The sequence below is a fragment of the Camelus ferus genome, chromosome 10, assembly GCF_009834535.1.
Source record: "Camelus ferus isolate YT-003-E chromosome 10, BCGSAC_Cfer_1.0, whole genome shotgun sequence".
NCBI classification, from domain to species: domain Eukaryota; kingdom Metazoa; phylum Chordata; class Mammalia; order Artiodactyla; family Camelidae; genus Camelus; species Camelus ferus.
The window spans coordinates 19149416-19174653 of NC_045705.1; the positions used below are offsets into that span (position 1 = coordinate 19149416).

Here is a 25238-nt window from a genome sequence, read left to right on the forward strand (position 1 = left end):
GGTAAATAAGCAGGAATGGGATTGCTGGTTCCTATAAGTGAATGTTTAGCTTTATCTGAAATTGCCAAACTGTTTTCCAAGGTAGCTTTACCATTTTATACTGCCACTAGCGGTGTGGGAACATTTTATTTGCTCCATATCCTTGTCTGTACTTGGTATTGTATTTTTATTTTAGCTGTTCTAGTAGGAATGTAGTGGTTTCTCACAGTGTTTTAAACTTGCATTTTCTGATATTTAGTACTGTTGAACATCTTTTCAAATGTTTGTTGGCCATTCATATATCTTCTTTTGTGACACATATATATTTAAATATTTTGCTCATTTTTATGTTGGGTTTGAGTGGTTTATCTTCTCATTGAATTATCAGTTTTTAATGTATACGTTGAATACCAGTTCTCTGACAGATACACGTATTGTGAATATTTTCCTTCTGTAGCTTTCCTTTTTATCTTCTTACTGGTGTCTTTTCAAAAGCAAATATTAAAAATTTTTATGAAATTCAGTTTATAGACTTTTTTCTATTGTGGTTCATGCTTTCCTCTTTGTCTAAGAAATCTGTGTCTTCTCCAAGGTTACAAAGATTTTCCCTATGATTTCTTCTAATAGTTTTATTGTTTCAGCTTCTGTATTTAGTTTTGTGATCCATTTCAAGGTAATTGAGTAGTATGAGGTAATGCTGAGGTTTTTATTGTTTTTTGCATATTGATATGCAGTTATTCCAGGACCATTTGTTGAAAAACAGTTTTTCCACCTTTGTCAAAAATAAATTATTAGGGTTTATCTGGCCTCTCTCCTTTTACGTTGACCTATGTTTCTATCCTTTTGCCAAATTCTATATTGCCGTGATTGTTGTAACTTTATAGTAAGTCTTGAAATCAGATGCTATTCCTCTAAACTGTGTACTTTTTCAAATTCGTTTGGTTATCTAGGACTTTCGGATTTGTATAAATTTTAGAATTAGCTTGTCATTTTCTCCAAAATGCTTACTGGGGCTGACATTGAAATTCTATTAAATGTATACATCAATCTGGAAAGATTTGAGTCTTCCATCCCATGAATATGATATATCACTCCATTTATTCAGGCTTTTTATCCTTACTCTCAGAATGTTATATACTTTTCCGTGTAGAACTAGTTCATGCATGTATTTCATTAAATTCATCCAAAATACTTCATGTTTTTGGAATCAGTTAAAATGGACTTTATAAAATTTCGGTTTCTAATGTTTGTTCCTAGTTTGTAGACGTACAGTTGCTTCTCATGTATTGACTTTACATACTACAGCCTTGATAGTCTTGGCTTATTAGTCCTCCTAGCTTTTTGGTAGATTTACTAAGAAAACATTTAATACAAATTTAGGAAATCTATCAAATTAAAATCTTCCATTTTAAAGTATTGTTGTGTTTAAAACCCAAAACCAGAATTAGGAGTAATACTATGTTTACAAATTTTAATAATATTAATCAGGAGGCTACATACACTAATTGCTTAATTCTTATAATATGAAAGAAATGAGGTGTGAGTTTACAACTGATTGGTAGGTAATGTTGGTCATTTTAGAGTTACAGTACCTGAGATAATCTTAGTAAAGAAAAAAAATCTGTTTTGTTCAATGTAATCTTACATAGCCTTCTAAATTTTGTGGGCATCAGAGCTGATGTAGTAGATAGAAACTGATTTTGGAGTCATAAAGACTCTACTAAAAGTCCCTACTACACTATCTAGGTAAGTATCTTAGCCTAACTGTACCTTAGGAAGACATAATTATTACCTCATATCATGTACTTGTTTTAAGGAGAAAAATATAAAAACATCTAAGGGTATTTGGTAGGATTCTGACTATTATTTTTTTCTCTTTTACAGAAGAGGATAAATACAATATTTATTCTCCTTTGCTCTTCAAGTATTTCCTGGCAGAAGGAATTGTCAGTGGACATACTTTGTTGGTTGCATCTGCAAAAGAAGACCCTGCTGACATTTTACAGGTATGGAATATTCAATATTGCCTTTTGAACATTTCATGAAAAAAATTGTTATATATATATGTAAACAAGTTATATGTATATATGCAAACTATATTTAAATGCGTTAATGGGACCACTTATTTTTTTTTTCTTAAAGAAAAGCATCAAATTTATTTGAGCATATAGTCTCATTTTTAAATTAGTGTTCTTGGATAATTTTTTAACTCAATTTATATCAGAAGTGAGGAAAATATTAATAAGCTATTAAAAACTACAAAAAACTAACAATGAAAAATTATTGTCATCATAATAAGAGAATGCTATAAAAAAACTAGATAAAGAAAAACAACTGCAGAATATTATCAGATATTATATTTCCAGTATTCCAAAGGTATAAATTAGAAGAAAGATGTAGAAATTAGAAGTACTCATTTATTAATATTTTTGCTTTCAGAATGCCAGAAATTATTCTCTTCCAAAAAATAAGCAATAATAATAAAATATGTGATTAAAATACTATGTATTTTTTAAGCCAAGCACACTTTTCTCCTTAGAGAGGACAATTCTGACTTTTCGAATTCTTAATTTCTCTGTGCAGAACAGAAATCACTTTTAAGCCATTATTTGTTTAGAATTTATAATATACTGTCATTTTTTTCTCATAAAAGTTTTCATTTCAGTGTATAGTCTGCAAAATGGCAAATGACTAAGTCATTTATAAAGAATCTATACCATGATAAATACTAATTTACAATAACTATCAACAGAAGCCAGCAAACTTCTGCACCCATACATAATAATTACTATACTACTGAAGTCAGTACTAACATGATTCTTTCATATGGGTCACACTTTGTTTATTAAATAATACTGTCATAAAATCCAAAAAGGAAACCTTTGTATAATTTTTCAAATGATTTTCTCTTGGTTGAAGACCCTTTTTTTCTTCATTCTTATTTCTGCTGTTCATCTTTTGTAATATCTTCTTGATTCTTTTGTTTCTTCTTTTGTTCCTTTTCCCTGGCCTTTATCATTGCGGTCAGTTTCTGAAGAATACTGTGCTTGCTAGGAGCAGTAGCAAGTAAAGGAGTAAAGGCCAGAATCATTCTTATAAAGAAGCTTATAGATTTTTCACAGCACATTCCACAACATACTGAGCCTGAGATTTTATATCAAACATCTTTATAGCCATATAGGAAATTTTTGCCAGGTCATAAGCAGTAGGGTCTGTATATACTTTTTAAAATTGTTTTATTTTTCCTTCTTGCCTCCTCCAACCTAGGTAACTAATGTTTAAACCCAGTATATATATACTTCCACATTTTGCCTTAGAGAACTACATTTTTATTTGAAAATTAATCCCTGACACTTTTCTTCGGTTCCTTGAATTTGTACAAGTTAGTATTAAAAATTTCAGTGTTCTTTACATGTCCTTTTTGGGATTGTGTGAATGATTTTGAAATTATAAAAGAAATGTTACCTCTTCATCAGACTTTGTTAAAATACCTAGTCATATATGCAAGTAATTAGATCCTGCAAACCTTTATTCATAGAGCAGTTTTATGGTGTAGTAGAAAGAATACAAAAATAGAGTCAAAAAACATAGACTTTTATTAAAGTTGTACCTCTGACCAAGGTAGAGTAATGAGGACCAGGTTTCTCATCATGTCTAAAACAACTGAAAAACAGGACAAAATATATAAAGCAATCATTTTCAAAACTTGGAGCATCACACAGTAAAGGACATTGACTCCTGAGGTATGCAAAATAAGCACAGTTAGCCCTGTAACTTTCTCAGCTACTCCATGCAAAGTGTCCAGGCCATAGTGCAGGAAGGAGGAACTCAGGAGAAGTTAACCTTAGGAGACAGAGCTCGGAGTGTGAATTATGACTTCGTTATTGTCTTAATCTGGAGACCAAGTATTATTTAAGGAGGTATGTATAGGAGCCAAGTTAGCAAGGGATAGATTTTTGATGGTTAATTTTATGTGTCAACTTGACCAGATCACAGGGTGCCCAGATATTTGATCAAATATTATTCTGAGTGTTTTCTGTCAGGATGCTTTTGGATGAGATTAACATTTAAATTGGTGGACTGTGTAAAGCAGATCGCCCTCTCTAATGTGGATGGGTCTCATCCAATCAGTCGAAGGCCGAGTGGAACAAAAAGGCTAATCCTTCCTGGTATAAAAAAGGATGCTTCCTACTGGACTGCCTCCAAACTGGAACCTCAGCTTTGTCTTGCCTTTGTATTCAAACTGAAACATCAGCTCTCTCTGAATCTTGAGCCAGTCATCCTTTGGCTTAGAACTATATCATTAGTTCTCTTGGTTCAGAAGCCTTCAGATTTGGACAGGAGCTACACAGTCAGCTCTCCTTTGTCTCCAGCTTGCTCTGCATATCTGGGGACTTGTCAGCCTCCATAATCATTTGAGCCAATTCATTATAATAAATTTCATTAGATACATAGATAGATAGACAAACAGAGACAGGTAGATAGATGTATGTATATGTATACATATATTTATGTATGTGCATATATACATATATTTATGTATGTGCATATACACACACACACACACAGTCTATTCTTGCTGTTTCTTTGGAAAACTAATACAATCTTACATTTAAAGTCAAAGAAGGCATTTCACATTTATTTATCAACCTATGTTGAATGATTAGCATCTCACATCCTGTATCTTGGCCAGTTTTCTAGATAGGAAAGTACAGTAATCTTTCCATCTTTTTGCTTTCATACCTTTAAAAATATTTTTTAAAATTATGTATCCCCTTGTACACTAAGTTATGTGAAAATTTTAGTTATGAGATTATTTAGTTACAAAGGACATTATTGTAAATATTGCCTTTTTAGATAAAGACTTTTACATCAGTCTTATAAGTGTATTCAACTGAATCTAATAGCAATTTGATGTCGGTACCATTATTTTTAGAAGTATATAAAAAGCAAACTTTTCTTTATCAGCTGGAAATTTTATATCAGTCCTTTTTTCCTTGAATTCATGTTTTCTATTCCACTCACTCCTCACAGAGTTTTGTCTGAATGCAGTATATTTTATGTTCAATGTATTTATTTATAACCTTTTGTTAGTTTTTCTATAACAAAATTTCATATTTGAATTTTTTTAAACTTATGTCTCAAAAGGCTTTAAGTGTTAAACACATTTCTTCTTGTTTTAGTCACCATTACAATTATTGTTGCATGCAGTGTATCAATAGACATAAAAATGTTCACACTACATTGCTTAAGACATATCAGTGAATAAATATTACTAGAATGAGACAGTATTCAGCATCAGCTCTATTCATATTTTTCATTTTTGCAGATATGAACTGTTCATAGTCAAGTAAAAATGAATAAAAGGACTTTTATTATTGTAATGTCCCTCAAATTATTTTTTTTACTTTTTCTAAAAGAAATCACACATCACCTATCAGTATATACTATTTTAAATTATTTTAAATTAGGTGATATTTTTAAATTACCACCTAAAATTTTGCTGAAAACAGTGAAAAAAGTATTATTTTCCTAGTCATTAAAGCATTCACATTTTTTGTATTAAAAAGATATTTTGAATTGTCTCTGTTTGGTACTTTGGAGCTGTTTATACCTGGGGCAATGAGAAGTAAATGTTTCATTTATAAAGTGAGAAAGAGTGATATGGAAGAGGAAGAGGGAAAAGGAAACTTGCACTTCTCTCTTTGGCACATTCTCTAGGAGTCAGTTTTCACTATGAGTATTTGTTAAAGTTGAAAATCAAGGAATTAATTCCCTTAAAATTCTCTTGATCATGTACCTCTTAAAAAGTCTTCATATACTCCCCGTTTTTGACAATTAAAAGTGATGGAAATAAGTTATACCTGATCAATATTAACTTTTCTAATTTTAGACTACCAAATGCCTAATATAATTAGATCCAAATACTGATGTAACTCAGTGAACCTGTGCTTAGCATCCCCAAAGTACACTAATCTGTTGTAGTTAGTTATGCTAATTATCATTTATTTTGTATCAACTTGAGAAAATATGTTACCTTTGGATTTTAAATATGTAGAGTCTTTAGATATTAAAAAATAAAATAAAATAAGACATCCCAGGAGGACAAGCCAGAAGGGAGTGAACCTACAGAGAGTCTTTAGATACTAAAAATAAATAAGTAAATAAATACATACATATATACATACATATATATATATATGTATATAGGGATAACTTTTAAGGTACTGCTGCTCCTTAAAAAAATCTAAATTAAATTTATCTCAGGCAAAAGAGTTAAATCAGCATACTGGATTTAAATTTTCTTTTATAATTTTACAAATTATACCTCTGTAATGTCACATTACATGTCAATACAGACTGTCATTAGAAGTAAACAAAAGAAACCACCAATGATATTTTTCTGTTATATTAAATATTATTTATAAGATGATTGTTTAAAACAAATTCCCATTGATTGATAGATCCCAAGATTTTTTCTTTATAAGAAGTACTGTTGGTTTCAGTGTTGACACATATTTTACTTGACTTTCCCATATTTGAATTTTCACCATTACTGAGATTCAGCTTATAACAACATGCTAGTTAATCTCCTGGAGCTTAAAATTTTCTTACATTTCAAGGGAAATAAATGTTAAAATGGTATGACCATTTACTTGTAACATATTAGAGGCTTCTCTTGCTCTGGACTAGCATAGTTTTTAACTGAAAAATGTGTTCTAGTGTCGTCAGATCTACTTTGTCTTGTGCACCTAGAATGTATTATCAAAGACATTATCATTGCTGCCACAAAAACCTAATGGTCTTAAGTTTACTTTATATAACATTGCAGATTTGATGCTGCATTTTGAAAGTTTGTTTCATTCTATTTATAACCAGTAGCCTAGAACAAGTTGTTTTTATTTGAATGGCATGTTTTCTTTACAGGACAATGTAATGTTTATCAATAATGTATTCAGTAAAGTTAAATATTAAATGAATTGTAAAGTTGAGTGTGAGATCCTTAGGAAAAATTTATCGTCTTTGATTTTACACTGTTATTTGCTTTTAACTAAAATACTTTATAGGTGAGAAATGAAAGTAGTTCAAGGTTATAGATGCTAAATAACAGCACAGTTAACATTTCCCTACATTTAAAAAACTTTTTAGTGACTCATTTTTAAACTGTTTTAATTTTGATTACATTCTTGTATTTTGTGCAGCTCTACTCTGAAGACATAGTTTTTGAGTTAATAGTTATCTTCATTCATCAGTACCATTTCTTAAATTCTCAATCTTGTGATTGTATATTTCTTACATGTTTAATATGTAATAGCAAAATGATATTTGATCTAAAAGAATAACGTGCCACTCATTCTTCTATGAAAAAAGTACAAAAAATATTCTTTTGACATATATATATTTAATGTGGTCCAGTGTTCACACATTTAAAATAGACTGGATGAGAAAATTATGGCTGATAAAAATTAAAATTATGTATATTCTTCATAGCACCAGTACATAGACAAAGTTTTTAACATCTCTGAGAAAAATAAACAAAACGTTTTTGTAATTTAAAATGAAGTATTGAATACTAATATAGAGAAGTAGTATTTTCTCACCTGTAAACAGGTATAGATATTATGTATTTTCTACATAACATCCAGTTGGGATTTCAATGTGCCCAACTCAGTTAATTATATTGAAAACTTATTGGTATCAAATAGCCCAAAGATGAATGACCAAAACCCGAGGCATTAATTTAACAGTGTTTAGAGATACAATATGGGGAGAAAATGCTATAATTGCTTAGTTTAATTTTATGATGTATGATTGGAGATTTCTGGAACTTATAACCAAGGCAAATATTGCTGGTACTAGAAAAGGGAAAAGACAATCTTATAGACCATAATTATCTTAAAACTGTGTATAACTAAAAGACAAGTAAAGGATAAAAAGCCCCATCAGCTGCCTCAGGTATATTATATAACCACCCAGCAATTTATCCATCATCCTTTGAAAATATATTCATGCCTATTGTAGTCAAAGCTCCTTCAGGAAGTCAGCATTAAGATGTAACACTGAAAAATTATACCCCTTAGAAAATCCTATAGAACAATATACATAATGTTGTTAAAGCTTTTTAAAATACATATGGTAAGTATTTTTTAGTTAACTTTTTTATCTAAAAGAATTTTCTTGATCATCTCAAATATAGTCATGGATATTCTCCATAAAAACTTTCTATGAAATGTTTTCTAATATAGCAAAAATCACATTTTTACATTAAAAGATTTAAACAGTTTATCAGTAGATAGGTTGACTTTTTATGAAATAAATTATATACACACATACACATTCAAACATTTCTTTAGAATTTGAAAATGCTAAGACTTCCCTATTACATTCTTTTCATAATTTTTTAACAATATTATGTTATGTGTTAATGTTGATAGAATTAAAGAAAGTAAAATTTCAGAAGTAAATTTAAAGACTATTTCATAATATACTAAAGTCAGTTTTAAAACTTAATTTGGATATTTTTTAGTGGTGACATGCCAGATAGGTAGTATTCATGCAGGAAATGATGTCTAACATCTACAACAAGGGGTTAATTCTTGACTTGTTGCATGAACTTTTTGAGTTATCTGTTACATACACTATACACTGTCTAACATCAGCCACAGTTAGAACAAAGTGGGAGGCTAAAATGCTCTTAAGCAGCTTCAGAGTTGTATTTTTTAATGTGTACCCAGGCTGAGTACATGGTTACCAGCAGGAGTATCCTAACTACCTTGAGGTTTACTAAAGGCTTACTGTCATATAGTATTTTAACATCAAACACACTAGTGAATAAATAGTTCAAATTAGAGATCAATTATGATGAAACTTCCCATATTTATTGTTGAGAAAATATTTCATAATTGAAAATGAATTACTTTAAAATAACTCGTAAGTCATGGAATAAGTTGCAGTTCATTTAAAATAAACCATATCATATTTGATGAATTAGTATAATAGGATATTTAGTAATGAAGTATGAAATTTAGACTAACATATTCAGAATTCTTTTTCACAGACTTTAAATCCATAAATAAAAATTAAAATGATATCATAATAGTTTGAAAGCATTATTTTAAATCCCCAAACATCAGTCTTTTACCCAAATATTGAACTCATTTTTTAAGATTTTATTCATTGTACCTTGTATCTTTTTCTTCATTTGATTCCTTGGTTTTAATTGAGATCTGAGATATTAGTCGATTTAGAATTAGATGAATCAGTATTATTTGCTAAACAGTGTAAAGTTTGAGTTACTATTAAAAAGGTTTCTTTTCCCTCTGTCAGTTTGGTGTCAAGATTAAGACTATTTGCCATCTATCTGTTATTTACTGATCGTGGAACAAGAATTAGAAGTCTAGTGAGTGGTCAGTTGTTTGCTCTTGGTGCACTGCAGTACAATCTAGTCTTTCTGAGTAGACAGAATACAAAAAAGTCTCAGACCCAACCATTGTTTTCCTTCAGTGCCAAAAACTGAAACAGCTTATAAGAATGAAGTTAAAGAAACACCCTTTGGTTGTCAAATGTCATATTGTAAAGTTGTAGTTTCATGATTCAGGACAAAAATCATACTTTATGCTATAAATAATTAAAAATTATTTTCTGGCCCTTCTATATTCCACTTGATAAACTTTATGCATACTCAATACTTTATACATAACACATTTTCCCATACATTTTTACTTTTTCTAGCCTATATTATTTAATGTATTTCCTATCAAAAGTATTATTATTTTTAATTGAAGTATAGTCAGTTTACAGTGTGTTCCTATCAAAATTATTTTATCACTGTATATCTTTTGTTCATAATATAAGTACAAGTATTAAAAGACCTTTGAAGACAGAGCTGTACTCAGAATACGTTCCCTCTATTTCGTTGTCAACATTTTATTTGTTCAGAAAATTATCAGGCTATCTATATGCTTTTCAGTGCTTAGAACTCTGAAGTGCTAGTTGAGCCGGAAATTTGCTGTTTGACCCCAGGGTTTCACTCTTCCCCCACTCCACCAGCTACTTGTGAGAGCTTATTTAAAATTCTAAGTTCTCCCCTGGCAGCCACAGTTAGAGCTTCTTTGGCAAACTAAAAAGACTAAGAAGAAACATGCAAGGGCTCAGTACTGCTTCCAGTGACCTACATTTGTAGCCAGCTTTTAAAAACTGGCATGTGCTTTATTTTCCAACGAGGAAATGAAAGATAAGATAAAAATATAAAGGAAAATAAACCCACATCTCTGTCACTAGCTAGGGAAAACACTTTTGATATAATATTAAAATAAGCACACATTTGGCATTGATGTTTATGCACCAGTCAACAAAAGAAAGGAATTTTGCATGCAGAAAAGTAGCCTAACTTACATAGCAAAAATGCCATACTCTGATAGAATTTTATCCTCAAGAAAGTGAAATATATTTGGGATCTGAGCTTAGATGTTAATTTCTGTGTTGTTACATAACTAGCTGCAGGACCTTACACAAGTCACTTAACTTTTTGTATCAAGATTGACGATACCCTGCCTACCTTATTCTGGAATTCCAAATTAAAACTGAAATATCAGGGGGTTTGCTTTCTAAATCTTAAAACACTTATTCCAAGCGTCACATTTACTTTCAAATATTTTATTCTGAACCCATGAAAAAAATGAATGGTTGTGAATACTTGATGGTTACTGTTATGTTAAAGGGAAATGTTAAAATCTGGAAACTATTATTTGGCACTTTTATCACTCTTGGAAAGGAAGCCATACAAAGTTAGTGTTGGGAATATTAGAAATAGAGTTCATTTTTCTTTTGAATACTTTTTCTGAAAAAGGGGTTCAGAAGGGAAAGTATTCAATCCTTTTGGAATGACTTCAAATTTTGAAAAACGAGAGCCATTCAAGCTAAAAGAAAATAATTTTTCAACAGCACCCCCCCAAATTAACATACTGTCCCATTTAATGAGTCATTAAAGGATATCATGAAAGGGGAAAGGCAGCACCATCAAGGGTCACAGATTAAATAGACAGTCTGTGAAGATTTATTATGTGCAAAAGGATAACTCTACTATTGAAATCCCCAAAAAAGATAGGACTATTTTTCCAGCTAGTGTTGTGGTGATACTTTCAGTGGCCAGCATTTCTTTTCTGAAATTTTAAGTTTTTGTTCATCAGAAACTAACAGGCAGTTGCAGAAAGGGTCCTTAGTTCCTCACATCCATTTTTGCATAATATAGTGTATAAATGAAACCAGAGGCATTTGAAATGTGTTTATTGTTTTTGCAAAATATTCTCACTGCAGTCTGTGTGTGCATGATTGTGTCTAGAAATCTCTGCCAGATTTCAGAAACAGGATATATAGTACTAAAATGAAGACATAAATTGGAATTAGAAAATAGACCTATAACTATGAAGTGAAGCTTTTTACTTTTATATTTCTTAAAAAAGACTGTAACATACAAGGTGCTAGAGAATTTCTTAAATTAAGGAAAATCTGTTTTATGCTCTTACCCCGTTACCTTGACTTCTCAGTAGTTAATGCAAAAAGAGAATCAGTTTTGTTCTACTAACACCAAACGTACTACAGAAAATAATTTTCAAATTTAATAAAAATAAAGTAATAACTAGTTTCATTTAATACCCCACAATACCCTAAGGATTTTTGTTTGTGACATTTTCCATAGGCTGGGTTTATTCTGGAAAAATAAAAATACATGAGATCAAACAAATAAAACCAGTTGCTTGTTGTGTATTCCTGAGCTAGGAATTTAACTGATCAGGACCTTTTAAATGAAAATAATGCCTGGTTCCTATTCCTAATTGAGATTTCTTTGAAAATAGGATATCCATGAAATTTTAGAATACTTCTTTTCCAACAATATGAACATTCTATGACCTTGATTTAATTATTAATTATAAGATTATTGTCTTTATTTTAACTTTTAAAATAATTATACTTAGAAATGTTTTAGTTATGTCAGATTTTTAGAAGTTATTTTAGTTAATATTCAATAGGGGCACTTTTAAGGATATTTGTAGGAATTCTCTGTCAACATAAGAGTCTTCTATAACTCAAATAATTATTGCATGACCTGTTTGCTTAATGTGGATTTTTATATATTATGTTTTCTTAAAACAGGTTAATATATACCTGTATATAGTAAAAGGGTGTATTTCCTAAAAGGAAATATAACATATGGTTTCAGTGATAAACCTGTTAATCCAATGATTAAGTGGAGAGTTTAGTCTGCTTTTTAAAACAATTCACAAAATGTAATGTAATCAAGATATTTCTTATTACAAGGACTGCATTGTTCACCTTTCGTTATTCTTTCTATAACTAGGGATATAGATACAGATAAAGATATAAATACATGCACATACATAATATATATACACACACAGAAGTTCACATTTTTAACAGTAGTTATCTAATTAGTAGCTCTCTTCATTTTAACTTATATGTCTCTTAGTATTAGTTTTATTGGTTCTGCAGTCAGAGGCAGATTAAATATAGCATTGGATATGTGAACTTTACTTTGTGAAAGAACCTAGAAAGGAAAACCCCAATTTTTATGGCTAGAACTATTAGTAGATGCCGACTGTGAATTCTTTCCTCTCTATAAGTAAAAACAGAATTTCTTACTTCAAGCTTTCTTCTTAAGAAATTTGTTTGAAGGGGCTGTTTTAAATATGTAATACAACTTTTACATTTTGACATATAAAACACAAAAATTATGCATCTAAATTATGTATTGAGGAAAATTGATAAAATTAATATAGACCTCATGGAGACTTGCTTTTAACAGCTTGACAGTTTTGATTTTTTTATATATGTGAGAAAATAATTATGGAAGCTAATAATATCAGAATGCCAGGAAATTCAGTGCATTTCCCTTTAAACTCCTTTTAATTCAATGCCATGAATAGGCAGTATTGAAAGGATGTGGCTGCTTTGGTCAAGTCTTGTTTCTAGTGTTAGCAGGCATATTGTTAGGATCTAGATAAGAAATTTAAGTTTGCCTATACTTCATTTTTCCAGTCTTACTACTAGATTGTAATAGAACTCAGGGATTAATACATTCTAATTTGCTTTGAGATCCCTCTGTGACTGGTGCTCTTAAAAATGCAGTAGTTTAGAATAATATTTTTAAATAATTATGTTTGCATTTAATTGAAGATAGTTTTTTTTGTTTTATTTATTTATTTATTTAGTACTTAGTGCAACCCTTTCCCTTTATTTCTGAATACTTCTCTAGCAGATTTCCATTTCCTATTCATCATGTTATCCTCCCTCTTCCTCTATATTAGTCAGGAAACTTTGAAAGTCAGACTTTTCCAGTCTTCTCAACACATTTCTGGTTTATATGTTAAAAACAAATGTCATAAGGATCAATGGAAAAGCACTGAGAACACTGCTCCTATCCCACTGGTTTCATTTTCTGTTTTTCAGATTAATATAATTGATGTAGTTGTCAAATTACTAGAATTTTTGTCAGTAGTTTAACTTGGGAATTTATTTAAAATTATGTTTCTATACCAACGGGAAAGTGCTTTTTCACCTTTCTTATAAGAACAGTAACTTTGCCACCTTTATAGTCAAGAAAAAAAATCTGAAATTGCACTAAGATGTTCCCTAATCTGTACTGCATTTAGTTTCTAATGTGAATGTAAACAATTCACTAATAACTAATTTTTAATCTATGAGATTTTAAAAACATTTTTTATGTAACATCACCTATACTCCAGGAACTTCTGAATTACTCCATGTGATCTACATTTCTGAATGCTTTTAACAACTGAAGTCACCCCCTCATACTTTTAAATACTTAAATGAAGATAATATGGAGAACATACCTTTAATGTATGAATGTTCAGATTAGCTATTTGGAGTACATTTATATTCAAATTATAATAATCAGTAATATCTTTGGATTTGTTTCTTTTTTGAACTTTCAGAAAATAAATATTCCCTCCTAAAACTCCCATAAGTCAACAAAGTAATATATTTACTGATACAATATACTTACTGATACATGGATAATGCTTAAGTAGTATTAATTATACAGTTACCAAAACCTGCAAGGATCAAAAGATTTTATTTTTAAGAGGGATTTCTCATGCTGCATGGATTATGTTGCTACATAATAGCTCAGTAGTACTTCTGCTGAATTGTAAAATAGCTTAGAGAGGAGTATGATGCCCATAGTTGGTGTAATGCATTGGTAATTAAGAGGGTGGGAGGTTAAGCTTCATTAACTGCTGAGGGATTGTATCTTGGGTTTTATTATGCCCTAGAGAACATAAAAAGTGAGAAGGGTCAAACTGTTGGAATCAGATTTTGCTTGTGCATCTGCCAAAACAAAGACCACAAAATAATATAGCAGTAAGCACCAAATGAGATGAATTGAAAAGGGAAGAAATATATTTACAGCATCTTATGGATAAGGATAAATGTTTCTGGTGAAAAAAATAAATATGCTTAAATACTGGAGTATATTTTGATACTGAAAATTCATAATAATTTGGTTTTATATAGTAGTTTTTTAAAGTAGAATAGATAGTTGTTTTTGTCCAAAGGCAGTGCCAATTTCTTTATTCATATTAATTTTCTAACTTGGTTTATTTGATTAAAAGAGGGAAATTTTATACTTTGCATCCTATCTTCTGTATGGAATTTATGATACCTGGTTTTTATTTTTATTTATGTATGATCTTTTTGCCAAATGTTTGGGAACTGTAAGTACCACACACTGCAGGAAAATACCGAAAATCTTATCTGTATCCTTCCTCTTAGGAAACAGGATTATAACAACCATTCAGCATGTTCTGTTGGTGCACCAGGTTAGAAATCATTAGGGAGGAGCCTGATCTGTGATTGACAGCTGTAGTAATTGAATATTAAAGAGCTTATTCTTAGCATTCTCTTGAAATAGACATTTTATTAAAATATTAATTAAAATTTTTATTTGATTAAATATAGACATTGCAATAAATAATATAGATTAGAGATACAGTGATCATCTCTGATACAGTCAGGCATCCCAGTGAGCAACATAGGTGATGGCATACTTAAAAAATATTAGGGTTTACAAATATAACAATATATTAAATACAAACTCTTATATAAATCCCTGAATATTAGAAAGCAAAAAGTACCAGAGTATTTCTTCTTTTTCCCCAAGATGTCATTCCTTGGTACATCTTTAAATCATTCATTTTAACTTGAATTCCAAATAGCAATGTTGAAACCATTAATACAGAATTTTTACATAATGGATTTTTTTGGCAGAGAGTTATAAAGAATGATCTGACACTGTTGCCTTAAGATGAGTTCTCCACTTCCCAAGGCTTAAAAAACCACACTATTGATGATTCTTAATCTATGTGGACCAGTTTTTTATTTTCTGGTATTTTTGTTCAGATTACTGGATAAAAGAATGAAGGGTAACCAGGTATTCACATTGGTCTTAGCTAGAAAAATTACTAGCATAACAGCATTTATCCGTAACACGTTGGGATAAAATTTTGTTATATATTGATGGAATGATTAGGAAAATTATATAGATAGATAGATAGATGGAATGATTAGAAATAGATGCTAAAGGAATTTTAGCCTCCTCACTAAAGAAATGCCATATTTTATCAAATCTGAGATGTCCTGAATTGTAAGATTTGTCATTATTTTATGTACCACTCATACAAAAACACTGCCAAATAAACTAGGACAAAATGTTTTCTTTTCACTTAGAATTTTTATTCAGTCCTTTCTAAAAGAGTTTTCTCAGACATTTTTTACAACATACCACACTTGCACATAAAAAGAAGATAAGCAAAATGTGTAGCTTATTCGTAAAATTTCTTCACAGTCACGTTACTACATAATGAATCACTTTCTGGTTCATAGTCCTTGACATCACTATTTTTTCACAACTCGTGTTTTTTTTCCCGTGATACTGTTCTCTGTGACATCAAGAGCACTGGCAATGCATTTCTTAAAAGCTGCTCCACTCTTGCACCTAGATTTTATTCTAAAACAGTGACATCCATTGTCCAAGTATTGTTGTAGATGCTGCCTTGATTTCCTCAGGAAGTATCAATGGAAGTACTCTAGAAAGCCAGGATGCATAGTCTTCCTTAATTGAGCCACATATGGATTCTTGGCAGAAACGCTGAATCACATTTGTCCACCTACACACCAGGAATAACAACCAAGACTGTCATACCCATACAATGATAACTTTGTATCTCCTGCTTTGCTGCCTGGCTGACAATTTGATACAGTACTAACAATTGTAAAATGCATACTAATTTCAGAAATAGTAACATGGGAAGAAAAAATGAGTCAGAATCAATGAAATACAGTAAATATATGCTTAATTTTTGATCCTGGGTTTTGATGTATTGGAATTACCCATTTCCCAGAAATCTAGTTGTCACAAATTTTAATTGTCCTTGTGCACTGTAATGCCATCAGTTTTAAAATAATCACCACTTTTAAATGTGTTGATGTTTCTTGGGAATACTTCTGCATCCCTATTAAAATTGGAACTTAACCTGTGTTCCTTAAATAGTATTTCTTAACATGTATTTCATTCAGCAGTATCATGCATACACAAGTGTTGTCTTGCTCACTTGAGAAATATTCCACCAGGAAAAGAAATTATGTTAAGGGGAAAAAAGAATATTCTCTCTACTGTGATTAGAAGATACTAAAGCTGATAAATCAGAAACTGAACATTTGGTATGTGTTTTTCTGATCTTTGTGAAATACTAACAATAAAATAAGAGGAAACAATCCAGTAATCAAGTTCTTCCAAGGAAATGCTTTAGTCCTTTAAAACATAGATAAACTTAGTATGCTGCAAGAAAATTAAGAAAATTTTATCTTTATTTTAAAAATCAACTGGTCCTGTTGAGGTAATATTGATAAGACTAAGGTGTTTGTGATTTATAAAGTACATTTTTTTCCTCAGGAACTCTTTGACTGTATTTGTGATTGGAGACATATTTTTGCACATTTCAATTTAGAATTTTCAGAGATGTACTTTATTATAAAAATAATTCAAATGGTAGCAAAAAAGGTAAGCAAGTAATAAAAGAATTAAAGTGAAAAGTTAAATTCCCCCACCCACAGCTTCCACAATCTACAATTCCACTCTCCCTGTGTGGAAAAATCCCACAATGTTGATTTCTATTAATTATTTTTAGTTACTCCAATGGTTACTGTTACAATTGTAAATTATGGTTTTTGCCTTTTATTTTTGGATTCATCCATTTTAGATAGCACTATTAATTCCCTATTATGTAGGATAAAGTTATCACAACTATCTTTTGCCATCTCTCCTCCCTTCAGCCTGTTATCTCTTGTTAGCTGTAACTTACTTGGACAGTATCAATAATTACAAGTCCTAAATTCTGTAACTATAATTGGGTCTTCAGTGTTTTGTCCATAAGTTCATTTTACAAATTGAAAACACTGAACTGCATTTAAATTTTTTAATTCTATAAATATTTTACTTCAGTGTCAGATAATGTATTTGGACACTTTGAAAATGAAATGCCATCCTCTCTCAACTGAATTTATAGAACAGAACAAGACAATGGGTTTCATTTCTTACACTCCCTCAGTTGCTCAGTGTCATGTCATGTGTTTAGTTCCTTTCTTTTCTTCCTGTTTAGTCCTTTACTTTCTTGTTCTGCTTTTTGTTCTCTTCCCAGCAGTTCTTTTTCCCCCTAGTTTTACTGAGATAAAATTGACATATAACATATTATTTTAAGGTATGCAACATATTGATTGGATATACGTATGTATTATGAGATAATTACCAAATTAAGTTTAGTTAATATCCATCACCTCACAGTTACAGTTTTTTTTCCTTGCAATGGGAACTTTTAAGATCTGTCTCAGCAATTTCAAGTATACAGTACAGTATTGTTAACTATAGTCACCATAATATACACTACATCCCCAGAAATTATTTATCTTATAACTAGAAGTTTGTACCTTTTGACTAGCAGTCACCCATTTCCTCTCCCTCTGGCAACCACTAGTCTGCTCTTTATTTTTATGAGATCAGCTTTTTGTTTTTTTGTTTTTTTAGATTTCACATGTAAATAAGCTCATATAGTATCTATCTTTCTCTGTCTGACTTATTTCACTTAACAAAATGCCCTCTAGTCCATCATATTGTCACAAATGGCAGAATTTCCTATTTTTCAATGGCTGAATAATATTCCATTATATATAAGTTCTTTATTCATTCATCTGTTGATGGGCACTTAGGTTGTTTCCTTGTCTTGCTGTTCTAAAAACATGCCACAGTGAACATGGGGATACAGATACCTCTTTGATACAATGATTTCATTTCTTCAGATACGTACCCAGAAGTGAAATTTCTGAATCAGATAGTGATTCTATATGTAATTTTTTGAGAGACTTCTGCAATGTTTTCCATAGTGACTGCACCAATTTACATTCCCAATAGTGCATAAGGGTTCCCTTTTCTCCACATCCTCTCCAAAGCTATCTCTTGTATTCTTGATGACTGTCATTCTAACAGGTGTGTAAAATACATTTTAAAAAATTTAATGGTTGATAGACAATATATGTCTTCGTTGTGTCAAAAGATGTTACCAGTTTTATTTATTCTTGCACATTGTACTTTATTCTTTTTTTATATTGCTAAATTATGTCTTCAAATAATCTTTTCAGAAAAAGGTTTTGGTAGGTAAGTTTTTGAAACATTATGCCTTTTAAAAAATATTTTGTGCTTATACTTAATAGATAATTTTCCTGGATGGGGAATTCTAGGTTTAATATCAAATTTCCTCATACTTTGAAGACATTTTTCCCTGTATTTTAAAATCCAGTGTTGCTGAGCTATCTAATGCTAATCTATTTCTTGGCCCCTAGCAACATCTAATCTGCATAGTATCTCTGTAGTTTGCTTTTTCTAGAATTTTGTATATAACATAATGCTTTTTAGATTAACTGTGTTCCTATATGTATCAGTTTCTTCCTTTAACTGTTTTTTTTGTTTGTTTTTTTTTTAGCCATTTGTCAGTTGATGGACATTTGGGTTCTTCCACTTTTTGACTATTAAATGAAGTTGTTGTGAACGTCCCTGTATATATCTTTGTATGGACACGTTTTTTTATATCTCTTGGGTAAATATCTAAGAAGATAATTGTGGGGTCATATTGAAAGTGAATGTTCACATTTTAGAGAAATTTCCAAACTCTTCTCTAAAGTAGCTATACAATTTTGCACTCTCACCAACAATGTATAAAAATTCCAGTTGCCTACTTCCTTTTCAGCATTTGATGGTGTCAGTTTTTTGAATTATATTTGAACAAGTCTAGTGATATCTCATTGTGGTTTTAATTTGCGTTTTCCTGATCGCTAATAATGTTGAGCATCTTTTCATGTGTTTGTTTGCCATCCATATGTCTTTTGATAAAGTGTCTTTTCGGCCCTTTTGTCCAGTTGTTATTGCATTGTTTGTATTTTTATCATTGAGTTGTCAGTGTTTTTATATTCTGTATATACATACTTTATCAGATATGTGTTTAGCAAGTATTTTCTCTTAATCTATACCTTGTCTCTTTGTTTCTTAACGATATCTTTTGAAAAGCATTTTGCTTTACTTTTACAAAGTCCAGTACATTTCATGCTGTGTTTTGTCCTATTTAAGAAAAATTTGCATCACCCAGGGATCATCAAACTTTTCTTTAAAGGGCTAGATCATAAATATTTTTGGCTTTGCATGCCATATGGTCTCTGTTACAACTACTCAGTTTTGCTATTGTAATACAAAGACAGCCACACACAATTTCTAAGCAAATGAGTATGTTACAGTATGTTACAATGAAACTATTTACAAAAATAGGTGGCTTTTGGATTTGACCCACAGACCATAATTTGATCCCTGAAATACCTCAAAACCACTCATTTTCTCCTTTGTTATTTTCTGAGAATTTGTTATTATCCTTTTGCTATTAAATTACCTTGGCACCTATGTAGAAAATCAATTAAATAAATACCTCATTCTCTTTCTTAACCTTTTCTGTTCAACTGAATCATATGTCTATCTTAAACATGGACTTCAGCTTTCTATTTTTATGTCTTGAAATCAGGTACTTTAAGTCCTCTAACTTTCTTCTTTATAAGAGCTATTTCTGGCTATTACAGGGCTTTTGCATTTCCATGTAAATTTTAGATTCAGCTTGCCAGTTTATATGAAAATCTTGCTGAAATTGTTATTCCCCAGTTATTTTTTTCTCTCTGTCCTTTGTTTTTGTTAGTTTCTATTGCTGTCTTCAACATCATTAATTTGTGATCTATTCATGGCCTTTCTATATGTTGTGAACTTACTCCCTTTGGTTCATTTTACTGTTATTTTAATGACATTTTTGTTTGTAATGAGTTAGTTTCTAATCCCTGCTATTACAAATTAGACTCTTCTTTTCTAGCAAGTGAGTTTTTATTGAATATCCAAATGTACAAGTTACTACATCAAGCAAAGGAAACAGCAATAGTAGAGACTCAGAGGTAGAACAGCTCAGGACTTACTGGGTTAGCATACATTGTCCACACTGTTAGAGAATAGTATGAAATAAGGTTCAGAGTGCAGTGATACCTTCTTTCTGAGATATTTAAAGGGTTAACTGAGAGCTCTTGGATGCATGCTTCCCTGAGCCAGGAGAAAGAATTAACTAGTCTTGAATGACTGAGAAAATAATTGTAGAGAAATTAAGGAGGAGGCGGATCTGAGAGAAAGGGAGAAAAGAAGAATGAAAGACAAGAACCTGAATTATTGTATACTTTGAGTTTGACATGCAGTCGAACATTCAGGTAGAATATCCAGAATGCAGTTAAAAATCTAGGCCTAGAAATTGGGGGATGGTTGGAAATAAAGCTTTGTTGGCCATCATTTATTTCACCCTCAAACACTTGTTGAATGCTTACTCTGTGCCAGAAACTATGTTATGGACAGAATGTTCGTGTCCCCACAAAATTCATGTCCTTCTCCCAGCAGCCCAAAAGTTTTAACTCATTCCATCATCAACTCTAAATTCTAAAGTCCAAAGTCTCTTCTTAGTATCATCTAAATCATGTATGGATGAGACTTGAGGTATGATTTATCCTGAGGCAAAATTCCTTTCCAGATGTGAACCTGTGAAACCAGGCAAATTATGTGCTTCCATAAAACGGTGGTGGGACAGGCATAGGATAGACATTCCGAATCCAAGGGAGAAATCAGAAAGAAGGAATGGATGGTGGATTCCAAGCAAGTCCAAAATTTAACAAAGCAAATTTCATTAAATCTTAAGGCCCCAAAATAAATCTCTTTGGTTCTATATTCTGTCTACTAGGCACACTGGGGTGGCAGCATCATGCCCCTTCAGCTGAGTGGGGCACCTTTTGAAGCCGAGTTGGAAGCAGCCTTATCCCTCTGGCCTTGCACTCCCTGTGGTGGGAGGGGCAGCCCTGATTATCTCTTAATCAACTTTTGAGCCCATCCTTCCATTTCTGGAAGGAATAGCTCATCTTTGAGGCCAAATAGCTCTGGGATCCTGTCCTGCAAAATCCAAGAATTCCTTAATTCCATCTTGCCTTCCGTGGTCTCTTTAGTTCAAACTGGCAGCCTCTCTACTGGTATCATCCCATCTCTACTCTTGGCTTCTGTTGAGATAGCTGATTTAGCCTTGGAGTTGTACCCGTGATCTCTTTATCAAATGATTATTCAGCCATACCCTCAGTGTTCTTTCAGAACAAGCTTTCCCATTTTTTGCAATCATGATAGGCTGAAAATTCAAGTTCTGGTTCCTTTCTGCTTAACGATGTCTTTAATTTATCTCTCTCCTTTTATATTTTACTATAAGCAGTCAGGAGGAACCGAGCACCAGTCACTCTTTCAGTCTGATAGGTTTAACACAAACACAGTGCTTCGTGGAATAAGAAATACTTAAGCTATTTTTCCTTAGAAGAAAAATGGTATGTGAAACAGACCATTTGAGACTCTATAACTCACTCAATACTGCAAAATAAGATTTTTAAAAATTCTCTAACATTAGTAAGAGGTGTTGCTTTTAATATTCATGTGAAAATGAGTTTAGGGTTGGTAGAGTAGGCATAGACCACCATCAGCTCTTTCTTATGCATTTATTTGCCTTCTTATTTTATACTGCTTTTTTTTCTTCAGTTTTTATGTCTATCTGTATCCTTAGATAAAATATGAAGATTTAGCTCTCATATAATACCGCACATACATACACACACTCTTTCTCTCTCTCTCTTTCTCTCTCCCTCTCTCTGTTTCTCCTTTCATTATATTTAAGTGGCCTTCCCCAGTGTTTACATTATGTCAATTCATTATTTACCACATTTAACATTCTATGATTATACATATACCCTCCTTTGGGGTACATCTTTTATTTTTTTCTGGAGTTATTAATTGCTTCATTTTTTCAGCTGTGTCAATGACTAATTCATCTCCAAGCTTTCCCCTGGAGTCCTAAAACTCCTCCCTGTTGTGTTTAAGCATCATCTCCATAGGCCTCTCCATCTTCCGCTCCCAAATGGGCTGCTTGCTGTCTAGGCTGTCTACCCAGCTGTGATTCTGGCCAGCACTTTCCCTTCTTCATCTAGCAGTTGCCCTGACTTTGCTCCTGGTGGAGCATATCATCTAGTAACTTGAGAGTGAATGGAAGTAAGGAGTAGGTGTGAGATGGAAGAGGGTTTTCTTTTTTTTTTTTTTAATTTTATATGTCTGCAAATGTCTTAATTTTACAATAATTTGGTTGACTATAGAACCCTGGGCTGGAAATAAATTTCCCTCTGTAAAATCCAGTGTTGCTGTTGCAAAGTTTCATGCAATTTGTGTTCCTGACCTGTCTCTACCCAACCCCTGGAAGCTTTTTAGATTTTTTTCCTTTTATCTCTCTTGTTCTGAAATGTCAGAATTATGTGCTTTGTTGTAGGTATATTTTCATTGATAGTTTGAGTACTCTGTAGGATTTTAATTCTAGAATTTCCTATTTTTCATTTCTGGAAATTTCTCATAGATTATTTCTTTGATATTTTCCTCTGCTATATTTTCTGTTTTTCTATCTAGAAATCATTTTATGTTGTCAACCTCCTGGAAATCATCTAGATATTTTCTTTACTTTCATTTTCTGTCTCTTAAAGAGACAGTATAGAATAATAGTTAAGAGACTAAGTGATAGAGTGAGATTGTCCTGGCTCTGCCATTAAAGTACTTTGTGACCTTCAACAAGCTAATTAACCTTTATGCTCCAATGTCTTTATCTATAAAATGATTTTAATAATAATACTTACTTCTTAAGATTGTCTTAAGGATGAAATATGTTATTTGTATAAAGTGCTAGATAGAATTGTGTCTGGCAGTTGGAAAGCTCTTTAAAACATGTTAACTACTGTGGAGGGTTTTTCATTATCATTGCTATCATCATAATTATTGTTCTTTTATTCTGAGAGATTTGGTCAACTTGATCTTCTTGTGCTTCTGGTCAGTTTTTTCCAAATTTGCCATTACATTTTTAATTTCTAGAAATTCTTAATGTTTTTGCTGATTGTTTCCTTTTATTGAAGTATTTTATTTTTCTGGCATTGCTTCCATTTCCTGGTCACTTGTCTTGGTCTTTGAATTCCATATCAGATGCTTTGATCAAATATCTGATAATTTTTGGCTGTCCTTTGACATTAAAGAGTTAGGTACCAGGAAGCTAATTGAAAGGGCTGTGTATTTGGGCATATAACTTGTTGTTTTGTAGGCTTACTGTAAGTTTAGTTAGTGGTGTTTCCCTGAAGGTCTTTTGTTTTTATTTTGTCAGTTTCCCCAGGGTAGAATCCTCTAATATCCCAGTCTCCTGCCTGTTCTGCGTAAGGGTGGCTTATGGATTTCAAAGAGCCTATCAGGGGGAGCTGACTCTGTGTGTGTGTGTGTGTGTGAGAGAGAGAGAGAGAGAGAGAGAGAAAGTTGTCTCACTCTTCTATCTGAAGACTTTCAATAAATTACTCCGTTTTCAATATGATGTCTCACACCTGCCCTCTACAGTGCTGCTATGTCCAAAGTTTGTCTGATTTGACCTTTCCTTTCCTCTGGCACCGCGGGGGACAAGTAGAATCCTGGCTCTTAGAGAATGTAGGGCGTCTGGGCAGCCTACCATTCCTTTTAAAGATTTTCAACCAGTCCTGTTTTCACTCAAGACTGTTATTCCTTGCTTGCTGAAATTACATACTGCTTTGTTTTCTAAGTATGCCAGTTCTTAAGATTTGTTAAAGTCAAATGGTGGAAAGTGCAGTGTTTATTATATCATTCTCTGTTCTTTTCTGTGTGTCTATATATATATATATGAATCTCATGGAAAAAAACAATCTGAGAGGCAAAGAATTTATATTTAATCACAATTTATTTTAGCATTCTTGGACAATAAAAACAACTGTAAGATTCAACAGTAGAGAAATGATAAACTGAATTTTGATTAAGGCATGTAATATGACATTATACAGCCATTGAAAATCTCTGACCAATAGAATGCTCTGTGATATTCAAAATTTTTTACCTGCCCCGCCCAAAAGAGTAGCCATTAGCCACATATGACTATTGAGTGCTTGAAATATGGCTAGGGTAACTGAGGTACTGAATTTTTCATTTTGTTTAATTTTAATTAATAAAAACTTAAATTTAACTAGCCACATGTTACCAGGGGCTAGCATATTGAATAGCATAATTCTAGACCAGTAGTTTTATAAAGAATGCTGATATGTCTTTATAACTGAGGTTAGCAAAATGAATTCAGGCTCTTGCATCCTCCACATACCTGATGAACCTCTTAACATTAGTGCTCTTTCTAGTATATCATGATCTGGGAAATAGCATTAATACATTTTTGAAAGTTTGTTATATATAGTAGTATGATATCTGCATGGAAAGTATCTATAGTAGTATATTGTATAGAGTTTCATTTAATTCTATGTGGAGTTGTCTGATCTGCATCAGTTTTGACCTTGTCAGAGAGACCACCTATGACCATCTTAAACAGAGCCTCTGCCTTCTTACCTTGCTTCACTTTCCTGCATTTATTATCATTGACTTCTTATATAAGTACTTACTACTTTGCTCCCCTAACTAGAATGAAAGCTTAGTATATAGGTAATAAACGTAATGGTTAAGAGCACATTTTGGACTCAGACTCCCCAGGTTCAAATCTTAGCTC

The 25238-nt window shown here is 31.7% G+C and overlaps 1 protein-coding gene across 1 annotated transcript in view; it reads left to right on the plus strand.

The window, feature by feature from the left end:
- ELP4 (elongator acetyltransferase complex subunit 4) overlaps positions 1 to 25238 on the plus strand; it is a 209770-nt gene that overhangs the window by 20664 nt on the left and 163868 nt on the right. The window contains exon 3 of the mRNA XM_032488404.1: positions 1864 to 1985. Within this exon, the coding sequence (XP_032344295.1) occupies positions 1864 to 1985 (122 nt within the window). The remainder of the gene's footprint in view (positions 1 to 1863; positions 1986 to 25238) is intronic.